At 42.8% G+C, this 19,499-nt stretch overlaps 1 protein-coding gene across 3 annotated transcripts; it reads left to right on the plus strand.

Annotated features, from left to right (window-relative positions):
* The first annotated feature begins 1,656 nt into the window (after window positions 1-1,656).
* LOC106590768 (heparan-alpha-glucosaminide N-acetyltransferase) lies at window positions 1,657-19,128 on the plus strand. 3 transcript variants are annotated; one of them, XM_045713607.1, is made up of 17 exons: window positions 1,657-1,901; window positions 2,854-2,969; window positions 3,050-3,189; window positions 3,563-3,681; window positions 3,769-3,838; window positions 3,997-4,066; window positions 4,595-4,775; window positions 4,922-4,952; window positions 6,126-6,286; window positions 6,434-6,549; window positions 9,743-9,864; window positions 10,182-10,308; window positions 10,406-10,492; window positions 10,808-10,885; window positions 11,518-11,588; window positions 16,086-16,198; window positions 16,417-19,128. In XM_045713607.1, exons 1-17 carry the CDS (start codon window positions 1,733-1,735, stop codon window positions 16,596-16,598), a joined length of 1,953 nt encoding a protein of 650 aa, XP_045569563.1. In that variant the 5' UTR covers window positions 1,657-1,732; the 3' UTR covers window positions 16,599-19,128. The 3 variants fall into 3 exon arrangements, with proteins under 3 accessions (XP_045569563.1, XP_045569565.1, XP_045569564.1); XM_045713609.1 differs by having other exon boundaries at window positions 1,674-1,843; XM_045713608.1 differs by lacking the exon at window positions 1,657-1,901 and adding an exon at window positions 2,361-2,498.
* The last annotated feature ends 371 nt before the right edge of the window (window positions 19,129-19,499 follow it).

A 19,499-nucleotide genomic window follows, 5' to 3' on the forward strand; every position in this document is an offset into this window, starting at 1 on the left:
GTGAATGAGCCATAGCAGCATGCGCGCACATTGTGATAACTTCACACATATTTCTAACCATTTGTCAATTAAACATATCAAAGTGCGTGCTAGAACTGATGCGTATCAAGAAATAACAGCTACAAACCACTAGAAAACTACTTTAGGCGCACTAGCAATAAAGCGCATTAGTTACATTCGATCAGAGGTGGTTTAAACTGCATTCTAATGTCGATTTATGGAAAACTGGATCAAGCAAACGGTTTTACACATACTCAGTTATTGGGTCTGGAGCGCTGCACAAGTGGACATTTTTAAATGGAAGTTATGGAACGACCTCTGTGCTTCTGTTTTATGGGAAAAAGTTCCACGATGAAACTGACATTAAATTTAGAGGATTTAACATCTGCATATGTTGTCATCAAGTAGCCTATTCATTTATATGCCATTGTAGGCTATTGTAAATATTTGTGCCCCTTAGTTTAGCCTACCTGGAGCTGGCAAACCGATAAAAAAAATAATAGCCTATGACCTCAGTGTATTGTTGTTGTAGCCTTGTGTTATGATGCAATTATTAACGGCCATGTTTAGTCTGTCAATTTGAACTAACCATGCTGCTAAATCTTTCAGTTTACATCTTGCCTTGGCTACTATCTGAAATGAGATGTAGGCCTATCTGGGGCTATAGGCTACCTGCATCTAGCTAAACAAACCATGGCAAAATTGAATTAGCCTACAATCCTAATCCCAGATTTTAGTCAGTAACATATACCTATTGAAAAGAAAAGTCAATCTCGCAAAATATGCCATTTATAACAGTTTGTGTTCTTCACATCTGGCAATAGGCCTAATAACGCACATTTGCCAGAAGATAGCCTATTTTTTTTTAAAGTTCTTCCAAGTGTTTCTTGCTCAGAGATTTCGAGTTCCTCTGTCCAACTTTCATCCCTCAAACTCTCCTGTCGGATTGATCTGTAATTATGCACATGCGCAGTCAAACGTGTTTAATCGATATCCATTGATGGAAATGATCTGGGGAGTTTAATAAAGGCAAATATTATTTTCTGTTGCAACATGTTAAAATTCCTTTATTATGTCACATTTGTTGGTAATAATTATTATTTTGATCGAAAACCGAATTTTGCTTCTTATTTCGTCGGTATTCCTTAGCAAATTCGCTTGATAAGTTATGGGAAAAGGGTTTATTGGATAAATGTGGCAACTCCTCTCTTGCTCAGATACAATATGTATTTTTACTTAATTCTCCATACTGGCTAATGATTATAATGGCGATTCTGATCCAACCATTAATTCATACATTGTTGTGCTCCTGGCCTGAGAGGATGGAAGTTCAACATGTAGCTAGATGTAGAAGGCTAATGTTAACTAGCTAACGTTGTCCATGAATGGAAGTTATCCTAGCGAGCATTTTAGCCATATAGCCTAGAACAACAAAAAATAAAAGCGGTACTGTATGACAGAGTGATAGACCATTTCATCAACATGAAAGAGAGGAGGAGCATTTGCTTTTCTCTACAAGTAGGGTGAGTCAACGTGTTTCTACTTGCACGCACACACACACACACACAAATCAGAACTATGGACATGGCTTCCCCAGTGGTTTTACACACGCACCGCTACTGGAACTCGCACTCATCACGAGTTGATTCATGTGCAGCACCGTTATGTAATCGTACTTTGACCCTCCTCGCTCCCACTAGCATGTAAAAAACAAGGTGGGATCGGAAGTGTTATGGAAAGAGGCAAAATAACGAAAAAACACAAAGGCACATCTTCAGGCGGTGGGGACTGGGAGGGAAGGGAGAAAAACATCAACATGGTACAGCCAGAAAAGCATTACAAGGTGTTTTTCCTAGCAGTGATTACTTTGCTGGTTGCCATTTGCGTGGCAGAAGTCCCCTGTAAGTAAAATGATGAATAGTTAATTAAATTCATCCGTGCTAGTTAAAAAAACTCCCAGGGCTAACGTTAGTTAAACGTTCGCTAGCGAGTTAAACAATATGAAAACTCACTCTTTGTGTGAAAGTTTACGCCACAAATGATTGAAATATGTCAGTTTGGTGGTTTCATTTCCTCGGTTTGGTCGTAAGAAGCGACAGACGTGGTAGAGACAACGGTAGCCGTAGCTAGCCACGTAATGTGTGCTGTAGCTAATGCTAACTTGGGAATCTCCTATCAACTACAATGGTGTGTAGTTAATGTTACCAAGGCCAATGTCAGCCACCGAAAAAACGCTGGTTTAGCTAACCGCCCTATTTCACAGCAACGTTTAAACTTCCCGGCTCCTCGGGGATATATTTTCTTCACTTCGAGGAGAAGTGGATTAATAAATCACATGATATCGGAGTGTGATAGCCATAACGTCATGCCTCCCTCCCTCTAGTGTGATTCAGTAACTAGCAGCAGTCTGAAGGCTAGTAGGGCTGTTGACTTGAGGCTAGTCTTGGCTAGCTAGCTACCGATCACATTGGTTAGGGGCTGACTACGTCTTCTTCGTGGTAAGTACTGTGCATGCCAAATGAGGACAATGACGTTTGAAGGATAGTCTGTACAGCAGGAGTTTTTGATTCAAAGGTAAACGGTTGTCAACAACGAGGAGAGTATCAGTCACTAAGCAGCTACTGCAGTGTAGGCCTACATTGATGGACCATTGTACACGTTCTATCTAGACTAGAAATGTGTGTGTGTGTGTGTGTGTGTGTGTCTCAGCGTAAATATAAGCCTCTATTTACGCCACTGCTCATCAAAGAATGTGTGTGACTATTCTTATCAGGTCTGTGGTGTCTCATGTGCTCTCTCTGTGTGTCTCTCTCGGTCTCTGTCTCTCTGTCTCTCTGTGCGTGTGTTCCCCAGTATGCCACCCTCGGCATAAGGCTACAGTAGTAAAGATGGACGAGGCCTCTCTCACTGTGAACAATGAGCTGGAAGCTGAGATGGTCGTGAGTTGGCTATCAGACCACTGCTATCAGGTAACACTGACCTTTACTGCTGTATCTATCTCACACACACACACACACACTGTTGTCGTCATATTTCCCCTGTGCTCCAGTGTGTGTACCAGCCCCTGGGTGTGGTGCCAGCAGGCCCTGGACCAGGCATTCCCAGCTCAGTGGACTTCACCGTGGGCACACAGCATGGCATCACCCTGCAGCTCAACAGCAGCAGCCTCGTCAGCCTGGAACACTGCACGTAAGTAAGGAACCACCTATCAACATTACCACTACTAACCCTGGCCCTATGTCCAGCCCTATTCCCTATATAGTGAACTACTAGTGACCAGAGCCCTATTCCCTATATAGTGCACTACTTTAGACCATAGCCCTATTCCCTATATAGTGAACTACTAGTGACCAGGACTCTACTAAAGTAGTGCACTATATAGGGGAGAAGGATACCGTTTGGGACGTACCCTTTATTATAGATCTGAAAGTATTGGACCTCAGTGTCTACAGTTGGATTTTGCACTGTAGGGTATAATCCAATTAAATACAATATCTAGGAAGTACATTGTATTTATACAGAAAGTACACTCACTGGTAGTAGTTTCCTGACTCCTCCCCAGGGTTCATTTCCACTTTTGGGAGCATGGTAACTACTCTCTGTGGGTCAAGAACCTGAACGACTCTTCAGTGGTCAACTGTTCCATGGTCACTGACACAGAAACGGTCAACAGCTACCTGCGTGAGTACACACACTCACACACACACACACAGTTTTATGTTCTGAAACCATTATTTTGAACAATGAGATGCCTTTCTGTCCTTAAAGCCATCATGGTGGCCTTTCTGTTGTTCACGGGCCTGGCGATACTGTCTGCTATTGGAGGCACAGTCATGGGGTAGGTTTGGATTATTTTAGAAAACATTAACACACGTTTCCATTTACTATCTTTGTTACCGTATGTCATCCCATTGTCTTGAGCCTGCCATCTGCATTTTTGTGGAGAGATGATCAGAGGCTTCTCCTAATCGATTGGTTATGTCTTGTATGGTACAGGCTGGACGTGGTGAAGAATCTGATGTTCCGATTGGGCAACTCCATGGAAACTGAGAGGCTCATCACCTCAGTGAGTCTCTGTGGTGGCCATTCTCCAGACTTAGTTCCGGAACAGGGGTCGCTACAGTTGATCGGGGGGGTCGCTACAGTTGATCGGGGGGTCGCTACAGTTGATCGGGGGGGTCGCTACAGTTGATGGGGGGTCGCTACAGTTGATCGGGGGGTCGCTACAGTTGATTGGGGGGGTGGGTTGCTACAGTTGATCGGGGGTCGCTACAGTTGATCGGGGGTCGCTACAGTTGATCGGGGGGTCGCTACAGTTGATCGGGGGGTCGCTACAGTTGATCGGGGGGTGGGTTGCTACAGTTGATCGGGGGGGTCGCTACAGTTGATCGGGGGGGTCACTACAGTTGAGGGGAGTTTTAGTGTTCTTTTGTTGGGTTCAGAGTTATATTTTCTTCTCAACGTGGCTGAACTATGCTCCTAAAGCATTGTTCAATATCCTTGGTCCTGGAGAGCTTATACTATACAGGGTATGCAGGCTTTTGTTCCAGCCCAACACTAACAGCTTTTGACTTACTCTCCTCTTTTCTCCTAGGAGCTGGGGTTTCCAGGCAGGACGGTGGAGACAGCCACAGACACCATACTCCCCACCCCAGCCACCCCCAGCCGGAGGCTCCGATCCCTGGACACTTTCAGAGGGTTGTCCCTGGTCATCATGGTGTTTGTGAACTACGGAGGAGGGAGGTACTGGTTCTTCAGACACGAGAGCTGGAACGGTGAGTCCACCATTCTGAATAGGAAAATATTAAGTACACACTTCTAGTGGTTTTTAGCAAGTGCTGGAGATCCAACAATATGTTCAGGAAAAATGAGAAGACTGAACTGCATTGTTAAAATGACAATATTTTTCCCCTCTTCACAGGACTCACAGTTGCTGATTTGGTCTTTCCCTGGTAATATCAGTTTTAATATTTTGTATTTAAGGACAAAATGTATTGGCTTTTTATTGAGGAAATCTAACTTTGCTCCAAAGGAGGAAACTGTGTGCCTCTAGTGAAGTCTGTCTCTCTCTCTCTCTGTCTCCCTCTCTCTCTCTCTCTCTCTCTCTCTCTCTCTCTCTCTCTGTGTCTCTGTCTGTCTCTCTCTCTGTGTCTCTGTCTGTCTCTCTCTCTGTGTGTCTGTCTGTCTCTCTCTCTGTGTCTCTGTCTGTCTCTCTCTCTGTGTCTCTGTCTGTCTCTCTCTCTGTGTCTCTGTCTGTCTCTCTCTCTGTGTCTCTGTCTGTCTCTCTCTCTGTGTCTCTGTCTGTCTCTCTCTCTGTGTCTCTGTCTGTCTCTCTCTCTGTGTCTCTGTCTGTCTCTCTCTCTGTGTCTCTGTCTGTCTCTCTCTCTGTGTCTCTGTCTGTCTCTCTCTCTGTGTCTCTGTCTGTCTCTCTCTCTGTGTCTCTGTCTCTCTCTCTCTGTCTCTGTCTGTCTCTCTCTCTGTGTCTCTGTCTGTCTCTCTCTCTGTGTCTCTGTCTCTCTCTCTCTCTGTCTCTGTCTGTCTCTCTCTCTGTGTCTCTGTCTGTCTCTCTCTCTGTGTCTCTGTCTGTCTCTCTCTCTGTGTCTCTGTCTGTCTCTCTCTCTGTGTGTCTGTCTGTCTCTCTCTCTGTGTCTCTGTCTGTCTCTCTCTCTGTGTCTCTGTCTGTCTCTCTCTCTGTGTCTCTGTCTGTCTCTCTCTCTGTGTCTCTGTCTGTCTCTCTCTCTGTGTCTCTGTCTGTCTCTCTCTCTGTGTCTCTGTCTGTCTCTCTCTCTGTGTCTCTGTCTGTCTCTCTCTCTGTGTCTCTGTCTGTCTCTCTCTCTGTGTCTCTGTCTGTCTCTCTCTGTGTCTCTGTCTGTCTCTCTCTCTGTGTCTCTGTCTGTCTCTCTCTCTGTGTCTCTGTCTGTCTCTCTCTCTGTGTCTCTGTCTGTCTCTCTCTCTGTGTCTGTCTGTCTCTCTCTCTGCCTCTCTCTCTCTGCCTCTCTCTGCCTCTCTCTCTCTCTCTCTCTCTCTGCCTCTCTCTGCCTCTCTCTCTGCCTCTCTCTCTCTCTGCCTCTCTCTCTCTCTCTCTGTCTCTCTCTCTGTCCTGTCTCTCTCTGTCTCTCTCTCAGGTTTGTGTTCATCATGGGCACATCTATATCCCTGTCTGTCAGCTCAGCCCTGCGGTGTGGTTTGTCTCGCTTCTCTCTCTTCACCAAGGCAGTCTGGAGGAGTGTTCAGCTCTTCCTCATAGGACTCCTCATCATCAACCCCAACTACTGCCAGGGACCACGTCAGTAACACACACACACACACACACACACACACACACACACACACACACACACGTGCTCACTCCCTTACAATGTTTTACTCTTCTAATCTCTGTGTGTGTGTGTGTGTGTGTGTGTGTGTGTGTGTGTGTGTGTGTGTACTACAGTATCATGGGACTCCCTGCGTATCCCTGGCGTGCTTCAGCGTCTGGCCTTCTCCTATCTGGTGGTGGCGTCTCTGGACCTCTGTGTGGCCTGGAACAGCCTGGACAACCTTCCTGTGGTCAGTCTCAGAATACATCTCATTATACTGATATAACTACATGTAGAATTAACAGGACCTCTGTAAATGAACTGTTATTATACTGTTATAACACAAATAACCATGTTATAACCATGTCTGAATCTGTGTGTGGTGAGAAACCGCCTGGACAGCCTACCCGTGGTCAGACCAGCCTTATAACCGCGTCCCCGTGGTCAGACCAGCCTTATAACCGCGTCCCCGTGGTCAGACCAGCCTTATAACCGCGTCCCCGTGGTCAGACCAGCCTTATAACCCTGCCCCGTGGTCAGACCAGCCTTATAACCGCGTCCCCGTGGTCAGACCAGCCTTATAACCGCGTCCCGTGGTCAGACCAGCCTTATAACCCGGCGTCCCCGTGGTCAGACCAGCCTTATAACCGCGTCCCCGTGGTCAGACCAGCCTTATAACCGCGTCCCCGTGGTCAGACCAGCTTATAACCCTGCCCCGTGGTCAGACCAGCCTTATAACCGCGTCCCCGTGGTCAGACCAGCCTTATAACCATGTCCCCGTGGTCAGACCAGCCTTATAACCGCGTCCCCGTGGTCAGACCAGCCTTATAACCGCGTCCCCGTGGTCAGACCAGCCTTATAACCGCGTCCCCGTGGTCAGACCAGCCTTATAACCGCGTCCCCGTGGTCAGACCAGCCTTATAACCGCGTCCCCGTGGTCAGACCAGCCTTATAACCGTGTCCCCGTGGTCAGACCAGCCTTATAACCCGGCGTCCCCGTGGTCAGACCAGCCTTATAACCGCGTCCCGTGGTCAGACCAGCCTTATAACCGCGTCCCCGTGGTCAGACCAGCCTTATAACCGCGTCCCCGTGGTCAGACCAGCCTTATAACCCGCGTCCCCGTGGTCAGACCAGCCTTATAACCGCGTCCCGTGGTCAGACCAGCCTTATAACCGCGTCCCGTGGTCAGACCAGCCTTATAACCGCGTCCCGTGGTCAGACCAGCCTTATAACCGCGTCCCGTGGTCAGACCAGCCTTATAACCCTGCCCCGTGGTCAGACCAGCCTTATAACCGCGTCCCCGTGGTCAGACCAGCCTTATAACCGCGTCCCGTGGTCAGACCAGCCTTATAACCGCGTCCCGTGGTCAGACCAGCCTTATAACCGCGTCCCCGTGGTCAGACCAGCCTTATAACCGCGTCCCCGTGGTCAGACCAGCCTTATAACCGCGTCCCGTGGTCAGACCAGCCTTATAACCGCGCCCCCGTGGTCAGACCAGCCTTATAACCGCGTCCCCGTGGTCAGACCAGCCTTATAACCGCGTCCCCGTGGTCAGACCAGCCTTATAACCGCGTCCCGTGGTCAGACCAGCCTTATAACCGCGTCCCCGTGGTCAGACCAGCCTTATAACCGCGTCCCGTGGTCAGACCAGCCTTATAACCGCGTCCCCGTGGTCAGACCAGCCTTATAACCGCGTCCCCGTGGTCAGACCAGCCTTATAACCGCGTCCCCGTGGTCAGACCAGCCTTATAACCGCGTCCCCGTGGTCAGACCAGCCTTATAACCGTGTTATTACACTTCTAATCTAATGTCATGTCAAAATGTATCTCTAAATATATGCCGTAACGCTCACATGGAGTACGGACGGTTACAGTCAGATCAATATAATAGTTAGTTTAAAACGTTTACATGCTTAGCAAGTAGAACCATTTCCCTAATAATCCTGTTTATATGAACACATCTGAAATCAGACTACCTGATGGGTCTTTGATAAACGCAGAAAATCGCCAATAAAAATGAACATTCTACCACATGTTATTTTTGTGAATCGTATTTCATTCTGAGTTTGGACACAAACTTTATATGTGAAAACTATTTCTAAGATGCATATTTAAAGTTGTTCTGAACTCTCTCGCGCGTAACAGAGAGGTTCGTTCGGCTGATGCTCATGCTCAGATCAAATACACCGCTGGAACGCCGATTTAAGATGTTTACATGTCCTAATCGTTTAAAAGATGGCTCAGAAAACCAGGCCTGTGTACTATACTAAGATGTTTACATGTCCTAATCGTTTAAAAGATGGCTCAGAAAACCAGGCCTGTGTACTATACTAAGATGTTTACATGTCCTAATCGTTTAAAAGATGGCTCAGAAAACCAGGCCTGTGTACTATACTAAGATGTTTACATGTCCTAATCGTTTAAAAGATGGCTCAGAAAACCAGGCCTGTGTACTATACTAAGATGTTTACATGTCCTAATCGTTTAAAAGATGGCTCAGAAAACCAGGCCTGTGTACTATACTAAGATGTTTACATGTCCTAATCGTTTAAAAGATGGCTCAGAAAACCAGGCCTGTGTACTATACTAAGATGTTTACATGTCCTAATCGTTTAAAAGATGGCTCAGAAAACCAGGCCTGTGTACTATACTAAGATGTTTACATGTCCTAATCGTTTAAAAGATGGCTCAGAAAACCAGGCCTGTGTACTATACTAAGATGTTTACATGTCCTAATCGTTTAAAAGATGGCTCAGAAAACCAGGCCTGTGTACTATACTAAGATGTTTACATGTCCTAATCGTTTAAAAGATGGCTCAGAAAACCAGGCCTGTGTACTATACTAAGATGTTTACATGTCCTAATCGTTTAAAAGATGGCTCAGAAAACCAGGCCTGTGTACTATACTAAGATGTTTACATGTCCTAATCGTTTAAAAGATGGCTCAGAAAACCAGGCCTGTGTACTATACTAAGATGTTTACATGTCCTAATCGTTTAAAAGATGGCTCAGAAAACCAGGCCTGTGTACTATACTAAGATGTTTACATGTCCTAATCGTTTAAAAGATGGCTCAGAAAACCAGGCCTGTGCTTTCATCAATTATGACCTTTTTACGCTGATTAAGATGAGCAGAGTAAGATGTTTACATGACTTTAGCATAATCAGCCTAATGCCATTATCAGTTTAATATCTAATTATTAATGTGCATGTAACTGTACTCATTGTCACATAACCATCTTCTGACACTCAACATCAGCTAACTGTGACATTGACCGTTCTAGATGTACGGAAGAGATTGTTTTCAGACAGAATTCACCCCATTTCACTTGGTGTTAATGTTTTACCCGACTCATTGTCTGCTGGTTGGTATTGTTTCCATAGTGACCAAAACGGTTGTTTTGTTTTGGGGCTGTTTTTTTTATATATATTTTTTTTACCCAGGATGCTTGGTGGTACTCTGCTCGTGAGTTCCTGCTCTACTGGCCAGCCTGGCTGTGTGTGATTGTCTTGGAAACCGTGTGGCTCTGTCTCACCTTCCTGCTTCCTGTTCCTGACTGCCCAAGGTGAGATGAGAGGGAAGACTATGGCCGTGAACACATTGAGACAACACAGTTTCCATGGATCTGTCGCAGGATGAATGACAACGGAGATGATTTTCCGACCCCCCAAAAAACAACGGTCTGACTTTTTAACGTATGCAACTCCTCTGACAATAGTTGATTTGAGTTGTACTTCTGACAGACAAAACGGACAATGATATAGTTCATATATGATTTAATCCTCGTCCATGAGTCTGAGGGTGGCCGGAGGTGATAGGAACTAGGAGATAACTAACACCTGACTCAAATCACCTACTGACCAGCATCTTCTCTCTCCTTAGTGGTTATTTGGGCCCGGGTGGTATTGGGGACATGGGCCAGTACCCTAACTGTACAGGGGGAGCAGCTGGATATGTAGACCGCTGGCTACTGGGAGAGAACCACATCTACCAAACACCTTCCTCGCGGGTGAGTTAACACTGACTTGTTTCAGGCAACGAAGAGAAAAATGACTTTCTGCGGGTGGTTTTTTTTCTTCTCATAACGTGACGTGTCCATTTTTCAGGTGATCTACAAGTCTCACATGCCCTTTGATCCAGAGGGAGTCCTTGGCAGCATCAACTCTGTCCTCATGGCTTTCCTGGGACTACAGGTCACTGGAATTATCATTCACTGTCTCGCTCTGTCGCAGTCTCTCTTGTCTCTTTCTTGCGGTCTCTGTTTCTCTCTCTGTGTCTGTCTGTCTCTCTCAACACTCCTTCTCTGCATCCAAACTAATCTGCGTTTCTCTCACATATTCCTTCCCTCGTCCTTCTCTTTCCAGTGGTTCTGTTTCTACAGTACTAGACCGATGTGTGTAATTGCAGACGTGGAGTTGAATGTCTCAGCATAACTGAATGGATCAGTCTAATGTAATAAATGGGATTAACTATGAGGCTCCGTTTTTGTCCCTGGTATCTGTATCCAGGCAGGAAAGATCCTCCTCCACTACAAGGATCAGCATTCCAGTATAATGGCCCGGTTCCTCATATGGAGCCTGGTTCTGGTGAGATGATTACATTGCTGTTTGTCATTACTGTATTAGCTTTTGGTATATAGCCTTGGTCTGTCGCGTAAGCCTCGGTCTGTCGCGTAAGCCTCGGTCTGTCGCGTAAGCCTCGGTCTGTCGCGTAAGCCTCGGTCTGTCGCGTAAGCCTTGGTATATAGCCTTGGTCTGTCGGGCAGCCTTGGTCTATAGCCTTGGTCTGTCGCGTAAACCTTGGTCTGTCGCGTAAGCCTTGGTCTATAGCCTTGGTCTGTCTGGTATCCTTGGTCTGTCGCGTAAGCCTTGGTCTGTCGGGCAGCCTTGGTCTGTCGCGTAGCCTTGGTCTGTCGCGTAGCCTTGGTCTGTCGCGTAGCCTTGGTCTGTCGGGCAGCCTTGGTATATCATTTAACATTTTAGTCATTTAGCAGACGCTCTTATCCAGAGCGACTTACAGTAGTGAATGCATACATTTCATAAATACATTTCTCCGTACTTTCTCCACACAGCCTTGGTATATTGCATCTTTTATCAGACTAAACCTCTCCATGTGTCTTCATATGACAACACTGAGACATAGTAGCATAGTATTTCTGTGTTCACCGTGCATGTTTTTTCCTTGTCAGCGTGATGTATCTTAATGTTTATCTTTCCAGGGAATCATATCAGCCACTCTGACCAAATGTTCACTGAATGAAGGCTTCATCCCCATCAACAAGAATCTATGGTAAGGAGACCAGGCCACATATAATGCAGTTTAACACTCTCAGGGCCAGTTTCCTGGACACAGATTAAATCTAGTCCTGGACTAAAGAGCACTTTGAATGGAGACTTTTCATTGAGTTTCTTAGTCCAGGACTAGTTTTAGGCTAATCTGTGTGCGGGAAACTGGCCCTTGATATTTCCTAGTAGGGCCGGGACAATACTCGTTAGTGTCGTGGCAAGAAAACGGAACACACAGCTGATTTACCTTCTTTAGGAAAACAGCCCTGATGTTGGAAACAAACATCATTATGTTGGAAAACAGCCCTGATGTTGGAAACAAACATCATTATGTTGGAAACAAACATCATTATGTTGGAAACAAACATCATTATGTTGGAAAACAGCCCTGATGTTGGAAACAAAGATCATTATGTTGAAAACAGCCCTGATGTTGGAAACAAACATCATTATGTTGAAAACAGCCCTGATGTTGGAAACAAACATCATTATGATGGAAACAAACATCATTATGTTGGAAAACAGCCGTGATGTTGGAAACAAACATCATTATGTTGAAAACAGCCCTGATGTTGGAAACAAACATCATTATGTTGGAAAACAGCCCTGATGTTGGAAACAAACATCATTATGTTGGAAAACAGCCCTGATGTTGGAAACAAACATCATTATGTTGGAAAACAGCCCTGATGTTGGAAACAAACATCATTATGTTGGAAACAGCCCTGATGTTGCAAACAAACATCATTATGTTGGAAACAAACATCATTATGTTGGAAACAAACATCATTATGTTGGAAACAAACATCATTATGTTGGAAACAAACATCATGATGATGGAAACAAACATCATTATGATGGAAACAAACATCATTATGTTGGAAACAAACATCATTATGATGGAAAACAGCCCTGATGTTGGAAACAAACATCATTATGTTGGAAACAAACATCATTATGATGGAAACAAACATCATTATGATGGAAACAAACATCATTATGATGGAAACAAACATCATTATGATGGAAAACAGCCCTGATGTTGGAAACAAACATCATTATGTTGGAAACAAACATCATTATGTTGGAAACAAACATCATTATGTTGGAAACAAACATCATTATGTTGGAAAACAGCCCTGATGTTGGAAACAAACATCATTATGTTGGAAACAAACATCATTATGATGGAAAACAGCCCTGATGTTGGAAAACAGCCCTGATGTTGGAAACAAACATCATTATGTTGGAAACAAACATCATTATGTTGGAAACAAACATCATTATGATGTAAACAGCCCTGATGTTGGAAACAAACATCATTATGTTGGAAAACAGCCCTGATGTTGGAAACAAACATCATTATGTTGGAAACAGCCCTGATGTTGGAAACAAACATCATTAATATGGAAAACAGCCCTGATGCTGGAAACAAACATCATGATGCTGGAAACAAACATCATGATGCTGGAAACAAACATCATGATGATGGAAACAAACATCATGATGATGGAAACAGCCCTGATGTTGGAAAACAGCCCTGATGTTGGAAAACAGCCCTGATGTTGGAAACAAACAACATTATGCTGGTTAACAGTAGTGATGTTGGAAACAAACATCATTATGATGTAAACAGCCCTGATGTTGGAAACAAACATCATTATGTTGGAAACAAACATCATTATGTTGGAAACAGCCCTGATGTTGGAAAACAGCCCTGATGTTGGAAAACAGCCCTGATGTTGGAAACAAACAACATTATGCTGGTTAACAGTAGTGATGTTGGAAACAAACATCATTATGATGTAAACAGCCCTGATGTTGGAAACAAACATCATTATGTTGGAAACAAACATCATTATGTTGGAAACAGCCCTGATGTTGGAAACAAACATCATTATGTTGGAAACAAACATCATTATGTTGGAAACAAACATCATTATGTTGGAAACAAACATCATTATGTTGGAAAACAGCCCTGATGTTGGAAACAAACATCATTATGTTGGAAACAAACATCATTATGTTGGAAACAAACATCATTATGATGGAAACAAACATCATTATGTTGGAAACAAACATCATTATGTTGGAAACAAACATCATTATGTTGGAAACAAACATCATTATGTTGGAAAACAGCCCTGATGTTGGAAACAAACATCATGATGATGGAAACAAACATCATGATGATGGAAACAAACATCATGATGATGGAAACAAACATCATGATGATGGAAACAAACATCATTATGATGGAAACAAACATCATGATGATGGAAACAAACATCATGATGATGGAAACAAACATCATGATGATGGAAACAAACATCATTATGATGGAAACAAACATCATTATGATGGAAACAAACATCATTATGTTGGAAACAAACATCATGATGATGGAAACAAACATCATTATGTTGGAAAACAGCCCTGATGTTGGAAAACAGCCCTGATGTTGGAAAACAGCCCTGATGTTGGAAACAAACAACATTATGCTGGTTAACAGTAGTGATGTTGGAAACAAACATCATTATGTTGGGAAACAGCCCTGATGTTGGAAACAAACATCATTATGATGTAAACAGCCCTGATGTTGGAAACAAACATTATGTTGGAAACAGCCCTGATGTTGGAAACAAACATCATTATGTTGGAAACAGCCCTGATGTTGGAAACAAACATCATTATGTTGGAAAACAGCCCTGATGTTGGAAACAAACATCATTATGATGGAAAACAGCCCTGATGTTGGAAAACAGCCCTGATGTTGGAAACAAACATCATGATGTTGGAAAACAGCCCTGATGTTGGAAACAAACATCATGATGTTGGAAACAAACATCATGATGTTGGAAACAAACATCATGATGTTGGAAACAAACATCATGATGTTGGAAACAAACATCATGATGTTGGAAAACAGCCCTGATGTTGGAAACAAACATCATTATGATGGAAACAGCCCTGATGTTGGAAACAAACATCATTATGTTGGAAACAAACATCATTATGTTGGAAACAGCCCTGATGTTGGAAACAAACATCATTATGTTGGAAAACAGCCCTGATGTTGGAAACAAACATCATTATGATGGAAACAAACATCATTATGATGGAAACAAACATCATTATGTTGGAAACAAACATCATTATGTTGGAAAACAGCCCTGATGTTGGAAACAAACATCATTATGTTGGAAACAAACATCATTATGTTGGAAACAAACATCATTATGTTGGAAACAAACATCATTATGTTGGAAACAAACATCATTATGTTGGAAACAAACATCATTATGTTGGAAACAAACATCATGATGATGGAAACAAACATCATTATGATGGAAACAAACATCATTATGATGGAAACAAACATCATTATGATGGAAAACAGCCCTGATGTTGGAAACAAACATCATTATGTTGGAAACAAACATCATTATGTTGGAAACAAACATCATTATGTTGGAAACAAACATCATTATGTTGGAAACAAACATCATTATGATGGAAAACAGCCCTGATGTTGGAAACAAACATCATTATGATGGAAAACAGCCCTGATGTTGGAAACAAACATCATTATGTTGGAAAACAGCCCTGATGTTGGAAACAAACATCATTATGTTGGAAACAAACATCATTATGATGGAAACAAACATCATTATGTTGGAAACAAACATCATTATGTTGGAAAACAGCCCTGATGTTGGAAACAAACATCATTATGATGGAAACAGCCCTGATGTTGTTAACAAACATCATTATGATGGAAACAGCCCTGATGTTGGAAACAAACATCATTATGATGGAAACAGCCCTGATGTTGGAAACAAACATCATTATGATGGAAACAGCCCTGATGTTGGAAACAAACATCATTATGATGGAAACAGCCCTGATGTTGTTAACAAACATCATTATGATGGAAACAGCCCTGATGTTGGAAACAAACATCATTATGATGGAAACAGCCCTGATGTTGGAAACAAACATCATTATGATGGAAACAAACATCATTATGATGGAAACAAACATCATTATGATGGAAACAAACATCATTATGATGGAAACAGCCCTGATGTTGGAAACAAACATCATTATGATGGAAACAGCCCTGATGTTGGAAACAAACATCATTATGATGGAAACAGCCCTGATGTTGGAAACAAACATCATTATGATGGAAACAAACATCATTATGATGGAAACAGCCCTGATGTTGGAAACAAACATCATTATGATGGAAACAAACATCATTATGTTGGAAAACAGCCCTGATGTTGGAAACAAACATCATTATGATGGCATCCAGAGTGACATGTATTTATTTTCCAAGTTGTAGCACACCATATTTTACACCAGCAGGTTTTTAAAGCACCAAACAGTTTGCTTTGTGTTTTATTTTGTTGCCATGGAATAAATGTAGCGATCCTGGAATAATTAGTTCCCTAGTTAATAGTGTGGAATAATCAACCTCTGAGTTGTCTGTCAGGTCTCTCTCCTACGTGACCACCCTGGCGTGTTTTGCCTTGCTGCTTCTGGTGTTGATCTACTACACAGTAGATGTGAGGAGGTGGTGGTCTGGGGCTCCCTTCTACTACCCTGGTGAGAACTAGTTCTGTGTCAGCAGCTCTGCTTTGTACATTTATATATTTCAATCTGCATATATAGAAATGTAACGCATAGATCTGACAATGATCCCTATTCTGCGTGACAGGAGAATCACGTCTGTCCTAAACTATACATTTCTATCTAAATGTTACGCAACTCCTGAACAATCCCTCTGACCCCTGTGCTCTATCCTGACCTTTGACCCTTTCCAGGTATGAACTCCATCCTGGTGTACGTGGGACACGAGGTCCTGGAGGAGTACTTCCCGTTCCGCTGGCGCATGGCCAACAACCAATCCCACGCAGAGCACCTGACCCAGAACCTATTGGCCACTTCCTGCTGGGTCCTCATCTCCTTCCTGCTGTACAGGAAGAACATCTTCTGGAAGATCTAGAGGGCCAGGACACGTTTCAATAGTCTTTCTTCAAGTCCTCTAAAGATTTAGGGGGAAGGTCTAAGGGGCCGGGCTGCGTCTCATAAGTATTTTCTCAAGTCTTTCTGAAGGATCTGCTCTCTTCAATTCCTTGTGTCCTGTAACCCGATCCACTGGGAGATGTCGAGCTGGGCCATATCTCAATAGTCTCCTCAATTCCTTGTGTCCTGTAACCAACGATCCACTGGGAGATGTCGAGCTGGGCCATATCTCAATAGTCTCCTCAATTCCTTGTGTCCTGTAACCAACGATCCACTGGGAGATGTCGAGCTGGGCCGTATCTCAATAGTCTCCTCAATTCCTTGTGTCCTGTAACCAACGATCCACTGGGAGATGTCGAGCTGGGCCGTATCTCAATAGTCTCCTCAATTCCTTGAAGATCTTTGGCTGGGTTGCATTTCACTTGTCTTTCATCAATTCCTTGTATCCTTTCTCCAGCTTCCTTTTAAAAAGGGATAGTGTAAAGCGTTTCCTCTCCTTGTTTCCTTTCCTAATGTGCTCTCCTTGCTTGACGCTGATGTTTTGAGAAGGGAACATAATCACTCAGGAAAAGGCTGGTCTGGGATTGTATACAAGAGACACGGAAACTCAAGAAACCATGATTACCATTTTTCTGCTCATCAAATGTTATTAGTCACATGCGCCGAATACAACAGGTGTAGTAGACCTTACCGTGAAATGTTTACTCACGAGCCCATAACCAACAATACAGTTGAAGAAAATAGAGTTCATGGAAACAATGCTACAGGCTCTGGTCTACGCTACACTTTCACTATGGACACACAGTTCAGAGGTCACTGGGATGTGTGTGACATCCATGTGGGATCAAACTGGGCTTCACCAAAAAAAAATGGAGTGTACAGCCAAACAGGTATTGAATAGTGTATCATGGATAATACAAATGTGTTGATTCTCGTTTGTGCATGTACGAGCGCTTGCTTTCTTGGGACTGAAACAACCAATGCCAGACAGTTGAAATAACTTGTACTAATTAATGACATTGTCTTTTTTTTTTCTTTGTTGCCAAAGTCATCAAGGAAATGAATGATGGATGAACCAACCGCCAACTAACTGTATGTGTACATTTCACGGGTCGTTCCACAAATTCAGTGCCTTTTTGAGAAGTGTAACTTGGTTTAAAAAAAAAAAAAGGTTTGATTTCACCTCATTTTAATATTCTGTCATAAAGAGCACATATTCAACTTCATGACATGTTTTCCCATTTCAAGAGTACCAGAGTAGGTGCCTATTCAATGCCAAATAAAGTAACAGGGTTGATGATCTCATCGTAAATCTGCCGTAAATCCCATTGTGACGGGAGAAGGAAAGCTCATGTGCAACAGGGAGTGGCAATTTAAATGCAAGAATCACCAAAAATGTTTAATTGTTAAAACATTTCTAGCCTGTCTGTTGACTTGTAATGCTCGACACGCTCAGTTTTCCAACACAAAACGCCAGAAAATGGCCATAAAGAGTAAAACCAGCTCACCTGCTTTTACATGATTTGATTATTAGATGTTCAATGTCTCTTTTGAATTATTATTTTATTTTATTTTTTAATGAAAAATGTTGCCCTATTAAAATGAGACTTCAGTTCACGCAACGGGGTTCACTTTAAAATGAGGGACAGGTAATTTAATCCCTAAATAATCTTTAGAAATGACTTTTTGTCAAAGTAACAAAATAACTAGGGCTTTACAATGATGGTGAAAACATGGGGGACGTTTTTGGGGTTAAGTCGGTTAAAATCTTCCTAGAAGAAGTCGCAGAGGGTGCAAGGGAGGACATGTCAAATGCTGAATTATGTCACTTTAGCAAGTCTTATTCATATAAAAAAAAATTGGATTGATTGAATTTTCCATGTGGTCTATATTAAAGGGCGCTTCATTTAATATAACAGGCTTTTTCTCTTTTTTTCTACTTAAAATATCAAAGGAATACAAAAGGACCTTTTTTCGTGGAATGACCCTCCATATGAACATACAGCAGTGTGCCAAAACACTACAGAAGAAGGAACCTTGGTCTCTTTTAAGTCCCAAATAGCACCTTATTCCCTTTAATAGTGCACTACATTTAACCAGAACCATATGGGTCCTGGTCAAAAAGGAGTGCACTACAAAGGGTACCATTTAGGATGAAATATAGGACTTTCCTTTTAGGTAATTGTACTGTATGATATGTAAATGGGCACAACTATTCATGCAACACTGATGATTTATACCAAATTGAGACAACTGTGAACTTCTGTTACTGTATCATACTGAATCCTTCGCCCAAGTACTAGTATTTGTGTTTTAACGGTGTGGTTAATGAATTAAACTGTAAAAATGAAAATATATCGACCTAAGCTCATGCAAATAATGTGATATGTGTACTTTTCATCATTGTGAATAAATTGTATCAATAACTTTTAAATGCGACCAAAGACGACTAGCAGTGCTATTTGATACAGTACCAAAAAAAAAAATCATTAAATAAATCTGAAAATGTATTCACTCACTGCTGTTATTCTCTCAGGGTAAGACCCACTGGGCAAACACTGGTTGAATCAATGTTGTTACCACGTCCTTTCAATTAAATGACTTTGAACCAACGCGCAATAGACGTTGAATTGATGTCTGTACTCAGTGGGGAGCGTCTGCTAAATGACTAAAATGTAAATAAAGCTTCGTGCCAAATGGCACCCTATTCCCTATATAGTGCACTACTTTAGACCAGAGCCCTATGGCACCCTATTCCCTATATGGTGCACTACTTTAGACCAGAGCCCTATGGCACCCTATTCCCTATATGGTGCACTACTTTAGAGCAGAGCCCTATGGCACCATATTCCCTATATAGTGCACTACTTTAGACCAGAGC

The sequence above is a fragment of the Salmo salar genome, unplaced genomic scaffold, assembly GCF_905237065.1.
Source record: "Salmo salar unplaced genomic scaffold, Ssal_v3.1, whole genome shotgun sequence".
NCBI lineage: Eukaryota > Metazoa > Chordata > Actinopteri > Salmoniformes > Salmonidae > Salmo > Salmo salar.